Source organism: Gavialis gangeticus, unplaced genomic scaffold, assembly GCF_001723915.1.
Source record: "Gavialis gangeticus isolate Ggan-Ray unplaced genomic scaffold, GavGan_comp1, whole genome shotgun sequence".
Lineage (NCBI taxonomy): Eukaryota > Metazoa > Chordata > Crocodylia > Gavialidae > Gavialis > Gavialis gangeticus.
The window spans coordinates 11,308,395-11,322,630 of record NW_017729022.1 but is presented as its reverse complement, the minus strand read 5'-3'; the positions used below and the strand labels follow the sequence as shown (position 1 = coordinate 11,322,630).

Genomic DNA, 14,236 nt, shown 5'->3' with positions numbered 1-14,236 from the left:
TACAGGTCTGAGTGGCAGGTCCACTGAACATCACAGAAGGGTCAGCCCACTTCTTGCCTGGGGCAGCAGGGAATGCTACCACCTCCCAGGTGCCTGAATCTGAGCAGCAGGAGAACAGTGCCACAAAAAGGTACCTGAAATTTGATGATGAAATGGGAGGAAGGTCCTTGGTGCTATATGACCCCCTCCAGCTCCCCAGCAGTGCAGTGTTGGACCTGTCCAGGGAGATGCAGCTTGAAGCCATCTGGCTCAGAGTTGGGAGGGCATACTTCCATGCCATAGTACCCTCAGGGACACTCAAAGACAGCCAAAAGACCAGTGGATAAAGGACTTGGGCAGACCCAAAACCACAAAGCATTTTGTGCAAATGTGCATTTCGTGCAGTTTGCATGGTTCATTTGAAGAAATAAAGCTTGCACAGTTATGAAATCTGTCCCTGGTATGTTTGCTGTTCAGGTCTTAGCCTGACCTAGTCAGCAGTCTGTGCCTTGGTTTCCCCCTCCCAGCTAGCCCTCTCTGAATGCAGCGTCTGCATGAGTCTTCCAGCTCTCCTGCTCCTTGGTTTCCCCTCTCCATTTCCCTCACCCCAGTCTCACACAACAGGTAGCGTTAAGTCCAGCAATTAACATGAAAGATTTTTACCAATATTTTGGAAAAGCACATTAAAGGTACAGCACGGTGAATGAAGGGTTCATAATTGCTCAGAGGTCCCCATACCCCCTCCTACCCAGCAGAATGCTGTCCCAGAAAGCAGTAAGCCAAGGCTTCCCTTATCAGTATGGCTTGGTGGTGATTTTGTCCTGGACACTCTGCTGGGAATGTCACTTTAGCCTGGGCACCATCTAAAGTGCTAGGGGCTTCCCTCTCCATGGGTCCATCTGGAGCTGGTCTGATTTCCAGGAAGGCTTCCTCTCTCATCTCACATAGTGTGGAGAATGTAGACAGCAGCCACAGAGCTGGGAATGTTCCTTAGCCTGTGTTCAAGAAAGACCACTAGGGATTTCCAGTGTGCCTTTAGGTGCCCAAAGGTGCACTTCACCTTCTGAAACATGCTCACCTGTCAACTGAAGAACTCCTTCCTCGGGAGCTGACCACTAATGGCTTTATGAACCTGGGGAGCAGCAGGGTGGCCAGGTCCTTATAATGATCAATAGGGAAACAGTTGGCCCACCCAAAACCATGGTAGGAGCCGGGGATAAACTCCCCCACCCCATTACCTTTGGGAGGCTGGAGTTCCTGAATACATGGTCATTACGTATCTGGCCTGGCCACACAACACTGATGTTAGTGAAGTGGTCCAAAACTCCCTGAAGTATAATGGAAAAGAACCACTATGATTTTTGTAATCAGAGGCACAGTGAGGTGTGTTCAGAATAGGTATGTGGATCCCATTGATGGAGCCCACCCAGTTCATGAAGCCCAGCTCTTCAAACCCAGTGATAACCTTCTGTGGATCCTTGAGCTAGATGAACTGAGGCCCCAGCTCCTCTAGTATGGCATCACACACTTTGTACACAGTTATCACTGCTGTTCGTTGGGTCCATGGCAAGCTGGTTGGTGACAGAACAGAGGCTGACTTTGAAATAAGCAGGGCCACATGTCTCTCGATGGACATAGGGTGTTGAAGCCCAATGTCTTGGTGCTGGAGCAGGGGCAGCTCAGTGAAAAGGTTCATGAACATGCCATGGGACATCCTAAAGTTTTACCGCCACTGCTCATCATCCTAGGTTCCAAGCATGAGCTGCCCCCACTAGTCTGAGCTCACCAGTAGCACCTAGCAGTGATGAGATGGCATCTGATACCAGGCCAACAGCACTCCAGTTTGTGTGGCATTGTGTCATGCCTCTTGCAAGTGGGCCAGCATGATGGCAGCATCATGGTCCTCAAAGCAGCACCTCATTAAGGCCAGGAGCTCGTGCTTCCAAAACGAAGAGGGCCCATGGATTAGAGCAGTTAGGGCAAGGATTTGTTTGGTTCCACCTTTCATCATCTCCAGGAAGCCCCTGGAGATCCGACGCCGGGTGGAATGGCTGGTCAAGGAGAGATTGGAATTTGCATCCTCACATCACATCAGTCATTTGGTGCTTCGGTCTCTGCTCAGCTGTTTCCGGCCACTGTCAGAAATATGGGAAAAAGTCGCTCCAACACTGTATACTGGAAGGCCTGCTCACTGGCCTTCTAGTGGCAGAGCACACACTGTGCATGCAGTCGTACAACATTGCTGTATGACTACTCAGAACATGTTCTACCTTTAATATTGGATAACATTCCACAGACCTCACACATACCCTGTGTGACAAGGCCAAAGGATAAATACCACTGCTTTGAATAAGGCTGGTAGAATAATTTAAATAATGCAACAGAAGGGACTGAAGGATTCCTCTTTCATATGAAAATTCAATTTCTGAAACAGTTTTTTTCTTTCAATATATTTTTTCTCTCAGAAATTTTAGCTGTTTGTACATAGACCAGGGATGCTCCACTCCTGGCATGAGGGTCAGATCTGGCTCCTGATGCCCTGTTACCTGGCCTGCGGGGCTCCATGGGGTCCGTGGGGAGCCCCATGGGACATAGCCCTGCATGTTCAATTGGGTGCACAGGGCAGCCTGCAGCCTGGTCCTGGTGTACAGGGCTGGGCAGTATGGGCTCCAATCCTAGCACATGGTACTGGGTGGGGAAGGCGTAGGGCTCCAGGGCCCCGACACCAGCAAGCAAGCCCTGGCAAAAGCAATGCAGGGCTCAATCCTGGCATGCAGGGGTGATACGGTACTCAGTCCTAGTGTGTGGACACCAGCTGAGGCTGTGAAGGGCCAAATGTGGATGTGTGGACCTGATTCTGGTTCATAAAATCTGATCCAGCCTGTGGACTGGCCCCATGCCACCCATCTGACCCATGAGGCCAAAAGGTTGAGCACAACTACAATAGACATTTATTATTTTAACCAATGCTTTCCTGTACTGGACTTTTACTTAGGATAAATGCTTTATTCTACATATATGGGTTTGGTGGATATAAAATATATTGTATTCTTTTGAAAGTTGTTTCCAACTGTCCTTATAGAACTTAACATGGATGAAGCCAACTAAGTGCCACAAAGATAACTTCATGAAGAACTAAACTGAGAATTATAACCTTCCTGTCAGTTCAGTGAGTTGTTCCATGGGATTCTAAAGCAGGGATACAATTCTTTACTACATTCCATAAAACTTTTCAGAAACTATTACAAAAGATGTAATTCTCCAGTCAGTTCATTTGCAAGATGGCTGTTTCCTATTATAAATTCTGTATAGAAATTTTCAAAAACAGCCTGTAGTATAGGTTGAAGATGGCATCTTATAACACAGACTCACATTTAGAAGTGAAACTTCAGTATGTATGGATTCCAGGAGCTCAGCAAAATTTGAAATAAGGGCCACAGAGGGCTATGGCTTGGCTTTCTCCACCAAGTGCCTCTGAGGTGAAAACTCTTTAGTCAACCTGTAAGCTGATGCCCCATTACAAACCAAGATCCATTTGTCCTAGTTTTGCCTCAGACTCCTTCAAAAGTTGAAGGGACACTTAATCAAGCAGATACACCTACATTTTTCCATAAAATCTGTGCAGTGTTAAATGCATCCGTGGTATATCCCATCACTACAAAGTTCTTGCCACCAACTAAGAACCATGCCAGGTCAACAACAAAGTTGGTGATGAAATTAAATCACACATAGGCCACAGAATGGGATATCAAACCTCTCATTGAGCAAACCCTGTGGCCTTAATATACTGTACAAGATCTACAAAGGGATTGCAGTCAGAGCTGGTCAGAAGTTTTCCAACAAAATGTCTTTTCATTGGAAAATACTAATTTGTCAAACATAAAACTACTCTCAGGAAAGTATGTACCATTCTTGGCAGAAAAGACTTCTCTTGTTCAGGAATTTCTGACCAAGATTTCTGGTTTCTGATCCTGCCCCAGAATACTATTAGTCCCATACTTATGTCTCTCATCTGGAATATGGAATAATGAGGTCGAATTGCCTAGTCCAAGTCTCAGAAAACAAGTTCTTACCCACCAACCTATTAGCAATTCTGAGACTGGGCTCCCACCTTCCTTTACTGGGCCTTTTTTGTACTTTGTATAAACATCTAAATAGACCTGGTTTCTGGTTGCCTCAGCGCACTTACCCACGTACCTCCCTAGTGCACTTCTCACTAAAAATTCTTTGTAAGGTCTTCATTTTTTTGCCAGTAGAAGATGAGAACAGTTTCGAAGGCTTAAACACTTTCTGAAGATGAAAGATTCATTTCCTGCCCAGCTCTACTACATGTAGTCACTATTCAAGCCCATAGATGAGAACAGATTTCATATCTTCTATACCACTAATCCTTTGCATACATATCCACAGAATGGCATGGTAGCATATGAGCAAAGACATTTACCTCTTACACAGTTTATTGTCGCTGTTACATTCCATTCATCTATTTTAAATATGTATTATTTTTTAAAATAAGTACCAATTGCTATTTTAAGTACCTATTACGACTTGCCTTAAACTCAGACTGTAAATTCTCTGGGGCTAGAGCAGTCCTGATAGTAAGCTTTATGTCTTAGCCCTACAAGGCTGTGTCCTAGTTAGGATGTCCAAATGCAGCTTTTAAAGTTCATAAATTTACATGAGAATGCTTTATACTGACAAATAGTTCTGTATTTTAGACACCAGTCTAGAAATATGAGAAACCAGGGGAAACGAGAAATCAGTGCTTTACTTTCTTCCTGTCTTCAAATATCTTCCCTGTTACAACTGGCTTTAAAAAACTATTGTTCTCATTTTCTTTCTCTAAAATGAACTGCAGTTGATAGAACATTGTCACTAAGATGCAATCAAAGCCTTTAATACAATTTTTCAACTTAACATTTCATTCTGTATTAATAGAAAAGATACACCTAGAAAAATTTCCAGTGATACATTTAGCAAGAGTCTTACCTGCTCCACCTCATTGGCTGTGTACTGCATCGCTTCATTATGCTGTTCTTCCAACATTTCTAAGTTTAACTCCTCTAAGAACTCGTTCCTTTCATCATCCAGCCACCCTTCCTCCAGCTGTAAAGAATACATTAGTGCATTATATTATGTTAGCAGGGACGCATGCTAAAATAGGGTAAACCCAAATGGCAACGCCTGACTAGTTCTTTTTATCATAATGATTCTTTTCAGAATGCTAGGCTCCTGCAGTTTGGTTCTCTACAAAGAAGAAGAAGAAAAAATGATAAAAAATGGAACTCTTAGGCCTTTTATCCTTTCTTGAAACACTATGACTGATTTTCTCTCATAATGAAGGAGATTGCACAGCACAGAACATTATTTCCTTTCAAAATGTATGAAAGGCATACTGCATAATCCTGGTGCTGTCATGTTCATTACCTCCAAGAGCTCCAGTGTTAAAAGAACTGCAATGATACTAATAGGGCCATGAGACAATTGGGCTCTTTCCTTTAACAACCTCTACCCCGGTGTTTTTCTAGCGCCTGAACTTCAATAGTACCTCACTCAGTATTTCCATCACATTTCTTGCACTGTTCTTTCAGGTAAACCTACGTGAACAAACAAACAAAAAAAGGATGATTGAATGATGGAATGACTTTTAGAAAGTTATTTTGTTCTTTGGATGTGTCTTTGAACCGGCTTCTTTTAAAGGATATAATATTATTTTAAAATATGTTAAAGACAGTGCTGTAAAAAGAAAAAGGCTGATGCCAAGGTTTTCAATTAAGTGAATGGGTCGTGGCTGTACACACTTGCACACTATACTGTGTATACAAACTGTGTGTCCATTTATGTTTGTAATCTCTTTCCAAATATCATGCTGGATGGATTAAAGAAAGAGAAGCCTGTTCACTGAGGCTTAGGACTATGATTGACAGGGAAGTATCAGCAGGATACAGGCAGCAGTGTTGATTTCTGCCCAAGTCCATATTTTAGGGGTAATTATGAGCATGACAGAAAGGAGGTGACACAGAGCTGGTGAAGAATGGAAACTAAAGTATTAGACAACAGTGATATTCTTAACTATGCTATGCTTAGAGAGACTATTGTTACCTGTAAACTTTTATGGACATCAAAGAAGCTACAAAACATGTAATTGTATGTAGCATGGTTAGGGATCCACTGAAATAGAGGACACAGGCAGGAAAATTCACAGGCCTATTGCAGCACCTGCTGCCATTTTCATGATGTTTTGCAGCAAGATCCCTCCCCTTGCTGCTCATTGGCTGAGAGGTCTGCCCTTTAAGAGGCCCCATCCCTCGTTGTTGGTTGGCTGAGGGATGAGGGCGGTTCCACCATTCATGCAGTTCCACCCCTCGCCACAGATTGGGGAAGGGGCCACACAATGGGCAGCCCTCTCAGCCAATCAGCTATACAGGGAGGAGGGGCAGCCACCATCTTGACTTCCTTTTTGTGGGCCAGCAGCCGTGAGAACTGCTGGCTCCCAGTGGGGAGCCAGCATTTTATTTTCAAGAAGTCCCCCCCCCCGCCCCCCCAGCAAATCTGCTGAAAATTGTGAGGAATATTGCTTTTCATGGAAATTGCCTCAAATCTCCATTTCTGTGAAAAACGTGAAATAATGATTTAAGTAGGTCCCGAAACACGATATTCAGTTACTTTGTAGAGCAGGCATGCACAACTCTGTTGAAGCCAAATCAACAAATAACAACATATAGTATAAAAACTGGCTGACTTTTACCCTATTCTAGTATCTGCTTAGAACAACTATACCGGTATCTTTAAAATGATCCTTAAAAACTTTTTTACTTGTATTTTACAGTTAGCTTTTTGACCTTATCAAAAGTACCAGGTTTCTTAGCACAGCAAACCACTAGGGTTAGGAGGAAACTCTCCTTCTCCACCACCAAACAGCATTACATTTTACAATTGTTGTTAATGAGCTTTTTAAACCTTCATCCGAAGGATCCAGCAGCAGACAGTATTGCCTCCATGCACCCCTGATTTGACTGAATACAGCAATTCCTAGTATGCTCCTCAAAGACACAAATACACACGTGCAAATGTGTGCACACACAATATCTTATAGGGTTATTTGTATGTGCTCCTGCAGTACTCAGTTTTTAAAGCTAACCCATTAATAAGTAATACTGATGGTATGAAGAAATTGTAAAAGATGCCTTGTTAGCTACTGTATGGTCTGGCAGTGAGTCCTTGACAGCACAGCCATTATCACATTCTCTCTATAAATAAAAGAATGAAGCCACAGGACTTGATCACACAGATGTTTTGCTAGGTAAATAGGAAGAATTTTCCTAGTTTTACCAATTAATCTTAGCAGTGGTGACCTGATACAGTTCTGCCAGAAAAACCTTGGTGGACCTGGAATAAAAAGGCTTTTGCTTACTGTCCCCTTCCAAGGTTAAATAATCTAAATTGAAAAGGGGCCTGTTATACCAGAAAAAGTGTGTCCACATTTAGACTTACCTTGGATTAATGTGGATCACATTTTAGCTTATACAGATATGATGATATAATAATGTAGACGAGTCCTAGTGAAGGCAGAAAATAGGCTTTTGTTTGGCCCCACCTTGCAAATAGATGACCTCTGTGCTTGTTGAGGTCCTGCTGAGATGAAATCTTTTGAATACCTTAAGTTGAAGGCTTAAACAGATCTTTGAAAAGCAGTGGAAACTTCCCTAGATCACTAAGGTTGTAACCTTGCTACATAAACCTCTGATGAATAGCTCTACTCTATAGCAGTATATAGCCAGTTTTATAGAAGCTATTTACAATGGCTAAGAACATAAAAAGAAATATATGCTGAAACTGTTATCTTGTATAACGACTGGATTCAAGCAGGGATTCCAAATGACACTGAATTACACTTGCTCAATTTAATTTATAGAGAGTATGTAGTTACCAAGCCTGAAAAATATCAGATCAATAGTATGGGAAACAAATGGCCACATAACCAACTTTGTTTGAACTGCTGACAGATGGTGTGAACAGTGACAATATAATATCCTTTTTTGCTTCATGGTGGGGTATAAAAAAGAATATAAAAGGAAGTACAAATAACACTTTTCTTTCACTATTACCTCTCCTTTACTGTGATGACCAGTCGAACATCGCCCACTGCAAAGGTATAAAAAATTTCTTTGCAGGGCATCGTTACTTTTTAATTCAGAAAAATATTTTTGCTACACAACTTCTATTACATGATCTGGACTGTTCTTACATGACCAATTTCCCTTGAAAAGACCTAGGACTGGTTTTGCTAGTAATCTAACAATGTCCTTTATTAATATTTAAATGGACAGTTTGCTGAAAGGCTGTGTAAAAAGAGCCATGGAGCCCACTGTATTAGTGGTATAAGCAGGTGAAAACCAGAGAGGGGAGGACAAGTGCTTTGCCTCAGAAATCCTTAAGAATTGTCCACCAAATACTATGTATTTTAAGGTTCCACTTATGCTGATTTAAGCATCATATTAACAGTTAATAATCAGCTTTGCTTATAGGTACATCTACTATATTTACTTGAATAATTTAGCTAGTACAATGTGTAATAAGCCCCTAATAATTTAGCTTTAATTTCTCCTTCAGTTACAGCTTGGCAAAGATTCTTTTATTTTATTGCTTTTGGATTTTCATCACAAACCTCTGCATTCCTATTTTTCTACTGCTCACTACTCATGAATGACAATGAATGTATAGGATAAGCTAGTCCCTGACTCAGTGCAGCTATTTATTCTAACCTGCATCTCAGGTCTTGCAACCAGCAACACAATTTTCTTGCATTCATCGCTGGAGAGCAATGCCACTGCCTCCTCTCGATTCTGGATGTCTTGGCCATTTATCTAGAAAACAAATGAAAGTGGCACATTAGTTTCTATTTCCACAAAGCAACACACAATAAAGGGCAAATATCAGCTCATTTGCGGTAAATGTATGGACAATGAAACTCACACAATGGGCTCATCTTCAGCCCCTCAGTGGTAAGTGCCTTCACTCAATTATGCGCTTACTGTAAGAGCTGTATCGATCGCTGAAGGATGGCGGACATCAGAGGAAGCAGTTATGTTCATAAATGTCCAACCTGCGCCCTGGCAACATACATCTAGCAACACAATTAACCAGCCCCTGACAGGTGACGTTCATCTTTCTCCGTTCAGAGTAATGGAAGTGTCACTCTGAGATAATAGTGCTGGTGGAAGCAAGACTGGTAATACTACAGCTGAAATCAGTCATACTGTATGCTTGTAGAGAGCCAATTAGAGGGCTACAGTATTATCTCTCACCAGGCAATACTTACAGGCCACTGCTTATTGCTGTTTCATTTAATCATTTTATGTTTGTGTGTGAAACTCAGTGTCCAGGACCCCTACAATCACAAAAAAATAAGCCCTGCCCCCAATGGGATAATCAAAATAAAAAATAGATCATCAATAAAAACCTGCTTTCTTACAACTTCTCTTTGTATTGCTGTTAGTGTTTTAAAACAATCACACTAATAACTACATGTATTTTACAGCCCTTTCCCAACACTACCATAGATGCTCCTTAAGAAAATCAGATTTCAACTACAAATCGTCTTGTTCTGAAAATGAAGGCTTTTTTCCCCCCATTTGTTGAGTGACGCAAGAAGTGGATTTTCTTTGCGATGCCAAATAGCATCATCAAAAAACATTTGGCTCATCTGAGAATTACTGGGAAGAGAGGTAAAAAGGGAATGATTTTAATATTTTTGTGGAACTAAAATACTTTCCAATGCTCAGTCCGATTAATCTATTTCCCCACCAATGACACTCAGTTTCAAAGCTTGTAGCAAAGGAAGACTGGGAAGGGGTGAAGTGCATAGCCTCAACAGGTTGCTTTGAAGACAGTTTTATTTAAGACTGAATAAAAACCCATATATATATAGTAACTGTCTGACTGATAGTATGCAAGATGTAGATAAAGCAAATTGTGGACTGTAAAAAAATGACACCTTTTTAGTTGTCCACAAGTACCCTGATCTTAAATTCAGAAAAGCAACCACACAGGCCATGGACCAGGTTGTCAGCTTGAGTAAAATGACACAGTTCTTGTGAGTTCAATACGATTGGCCTGGTGGCTCAAGGTAGATCACTGTATGTGCATACCTGTAGCAGCTGGAGACTGCCTTATCATAGTGAAGGTGAAAGGGACTGCAAAATACTCCATTTTGTCACAACTAGAGACACTTATTTGTGCAAAATTTGGATGTCCATTAATAAAAGCCAAACAAGTATTAGGCAAATCTCATCACAGTCATCCTTGCAGGGTCTTTCCCTTCATTTTACAGATTTTGCTGAAAGGTAATTAGGTTATTCTCATCTGCTTAAGGAAACAAGATTGGCTGTGTGCAGTATGCAAGTTTCTAAGGCCCCTGGCACATGTTCATTTAAAGGCTCCATGGGATCTGATCCCCAATCCCAGCAATTCCACCTCTTGTCATGACACTTGTGACTGGAATCAGAGATCAGTTTCAATTGTATCCTTTCTCCTTGCTAGTGCATGGGGAGCCCAAGATCATGATAATGATAATGATTGTGATCCTGGGCTCCCCCTGTGTTGGCAAGCTGAAAGACAAGTGCCCATAGTCCTGCATGACCCAGGGCTGTCCCAAGGCTGAAGCCCAATAATCAGGTTGTGAAGGCTGCTGGTTTGTTTTAGGGCTTCCTCCTCTGAGTTTAAACCCTACACCTGGCAGCCCCACTGGATCTCATCAGTTTTGTCAGGGGGAGCTAAAGGGCTTTCCTTGCCAAGGAATTGAAAGTGCGTGGGATTTAAAGTCTCCTGTTGAGGAAACTCTTCAGCTCCCCTGCTGGGAGTCTAGGATATCTCCCCCGTTGGGAACCTGTGATGCCTGGCAGTTCTGGTGGAGCTGCCTAGTGCAGGGCTTTAAACGCATTGGTAGGCAATCCCATTGGCTCTCTGTGCCTGCCAGTCAGTGTATATTTGGCTTTTTATTAAATTTCAATTAAAACTGAGCTCTAAAAGCAACAGTTGAAGATTGTTGGCACTGCCTGTGGACACTCAGGATTGACTGCTGAATACTAATAGCTCTGGTGTTTGGACACACCAGAAATTCAATTTAAGGTACCATGCAAAACAAACAAACATATTCTACATTATATGTGGAACATTTTTATGGCTGGTTTGCCATTTCTGATGCCTTAAATTGGGTGCATGTGTAGCATCTTTGTAATTTATGGTGCAATTAACAAATTAATCAAAGCATAAATGTAACATGTAGAAAGGCCTAAAGGAACCAGTCCCATGCTCTATGAGGAAGGCTGCTATACATCTCTGACAAATGCTCAAACAAGCATTCTCCCCCCATTCCCTTAACCAAAGCATCCTACTACCTACTCAAGGATTATGCTTTTCCAAACTTGAATGCAATCCCTATATAATGACATTGTCGTCTTTCATTTCTCTGAGTTACCTCACCAATAAGAGCATATAGAGGGCCAATGCATTTTCAGATAGAAAAGAAAACCCCACATAACTCACTTAGTGTTAACTTTAATGATCAAATTCCTGGCTACATATCAGCACTGGAATTACAGTAATGCTATTCATCTACAAAAAATGCAACAGAATCTTCTTTTACCTCTTGAGCCTTGAATCATGAGTGAAATGAATGTGATGGTCTCAAACTACTGTCTGTTGGATGACTGTCTGCACTGTACCTGGCAGTCTAATTCACCCAGAAACATTTAAAGAAATAAAATAGGATCAGGAATGAATGTCATATACTATCCATTTAAATATTTCAATATGCCTTAAAATGGGAAGGGTTTTTCAACTATGTAGAAACAAACTAGAATTTAATATCAAATACACTGGTTTTGATTTAGACAGTTAAATCAACATTATGTCCTGTTTCCTTTTCATGGAAGGCATTCTATAGATACATGTGAAAAATAATTCATTGACTTTTCAGTTTCTAAACAGATCTCTGCATAATCCCATCAAATCAAAGGTCCATTATCTTTTTATAGCATGAATGAGACTTCTGTGGGCACAGTTTTTGTGGTGTGAAAAATATGTACCTTTTGGACTACAAAGATAATAGGCCACAGGCACCTGCACGAGGCTCAACACATTAAAATGTAACATTTCCTTTCTGAAATAAGGGACACTTTAGCCAGCTACCTTGTAGATCCTATTGTGCTTAGATATGTTTTATTCCCAAAGCTGATATTGGAGTACAAAATACAGCTATGTTTTTTAGCAAAGATGTTTCCTGAGGAAATTAAAAAAACTGGCAGGATGGAATCAGATTGATTTTGCAACATGTACCTGAAATAATGATTGGCAGTTGCAAAGCTGGTTATTGAGAAGTAACTTGCCATTACCTGCAGTTACCACTGGGGCTTCAATGAAGAGAAGTCAAAATGTAAGGGTGGTTGGTTAGAAAAGTGTGAAGGGAGTTCACAAGCAGCAACATGAACTGAAGAGAGCTACTGAAGTCCTGAGTTTGGGTGTAGTGATGCATAGTTTCAGTAAACGAGCTTCTCTCTACACTGAAATCTGCTTTCCTTCTCCTCTCTGCAGTTAAATTACACACTTTTCTTTCCTGCTGACCGTACCAGCTATAATTTCCTTCTGATTGAACTGGGAAACTGAAAGCCATGAGGTTCACAATTAAAAGGACACCATCAGGTTCCAAATCATTGTCTGGGAAGGGAACACATCTTTGTACATGCTTGAAAATGCGGAACCAAGTCACTACCTCTTCCTAGCTCTACCTTCCCCAAGGTCAGTTTTCAGTTTCTCTCACCCACATACCTGGTCGCTTCTCAGCTAGAAGTTCTGAATCCAAATAAGGTGTCTTAAATAAATGTGAGGTTTGATCATAATTTAGTGCAGTCGCCCATGGTAATTATATTTTAATGTCATCTTCTCAAAAAGAAAGAGAGATCCATTCCTTTTTGAATATCCTGTTTGGCTAACTAACATCTCCCCTCCTTTCAAACCCATGCTTTTTCAATCAGTTCTCTGAAACGTGCTTGTGGGTGGATACTCTCAAATACAGACTGTCTTGCTGGTTCACTCCTCAAATATTGCATACACAAGTCTTAATACTGTTTGATGAAACACTTTCAGTTGAATGTGAAGTACATTGTACCCACATGAGCACCCACACTGCAGTGGCCAAGGTTTGTTTGGGCAGACAAAGCTGAAGCTGTTCATTATCTGAGATCTTTATATTGCTCATTTGTTTGCTAATCTGCTGTTATCAGTATAACCTCCTTTTTCTTTTCCATTATACAGCAATCTGTCTTATAGCTGCTGCTGTTGAAGGCACTGCTGGTGTGGCCTGCTGAGAAGCACTGTGCTTTATTGGAGGAAACTATCTCAGATCTGGAGGGTAAATAAATCTTAGATGCTCCTTGAATGGATCATTAGAAACCAAGAATAAATAAAACAATTGTTTTCATAGTGGCTCACCAGAGAAATCAGGAAAGTTCAGTTATGAATGATGGAGGCAAATGATGTAGGCAAAATTAGCCAAGCTCCTATTTCCAGTATATTAAATAATCTTCTTTACAATTAGTCCTTCTTTTCTATGAAAAGCTTCTTAACTATGCTAGGTATTACTCAAAGTTTTACCCAGATTTATGCTACTACTGAATAATCATCAGGGCACTGCCTCCCATATTTCTGTTTGCAGCAGCCCTATTTAGAATTTGACACTGAGATGAACAAATGAGAAATAATATTTGATCATAAATGTGGCAAAAAAGATGCAGGATAGAAGTACATCAGCCAGAACAAGTTTGTCATTCTAGTTTTTAGTGCATGTCCTTTACTTCCTACCCATAGTGTGTAAAAGACGGACATAGTTTCATAGTTTCATAGATTAAGGGTCGGAAGGGACCTGGTAGATCTTCTAGCCCGACCCCCCGCCAGGGCGGGAGAACAACAAAACCCCAAAAACAAGAAACGGGACTCAAATAAGTCCAGCCAGGTAGGCATCCAGCCTCTTCTTAAAGACCCCCAGGGTAGGGGCCAGCACCACTTCCCTTGGAAGTTGGTTCCAGCTCCTAGCCGCCCTAACTGTGAAGTAGTTCTTGCGGATGTCCAATCTATACCTCCTGTCCATCAACTTGTGCCCATTACTCCTTATTATGCCAGCAGGCGCTAGGGGAAACAGCGTCTCCCCCAAACCCTTCTGGTCCCCCCTAGTGAGTCTATAGACGGTCACCAGGTCCCC

General features: G+C 41.5%; 1 protein-coding gene across 1 annotated transcript in view; it reads right to left on the bottom strand.

Annotated features, from left to right (window-relative positions):
* Nucleotides 1–14,236, bottom strand: part of PDZRN4 (PDZ domain containing ring finger 4) — a 224,796-nt gene that overhangs the window by 17,973 nt on the left and 192,587 nt on the right. Inside the window, exons 6-7 of the mRNA XM_019514589.1 lie at nucleotides 8,745–8,846; nucleotides 4,969–5,085 (exon numbers count right to left, since the gene is read on the bottom strand). Coding sequence (XP_019370134.1) covers nucleotides 4,969–5,085; nucleotides 8,745–8,846 — 219 coding nt within the window. The remainder of the gene's footprint in view (nucleotides 1–4,968; nucleotides 5,086–8,744; nucleotides 8,847–14,236) is intronic.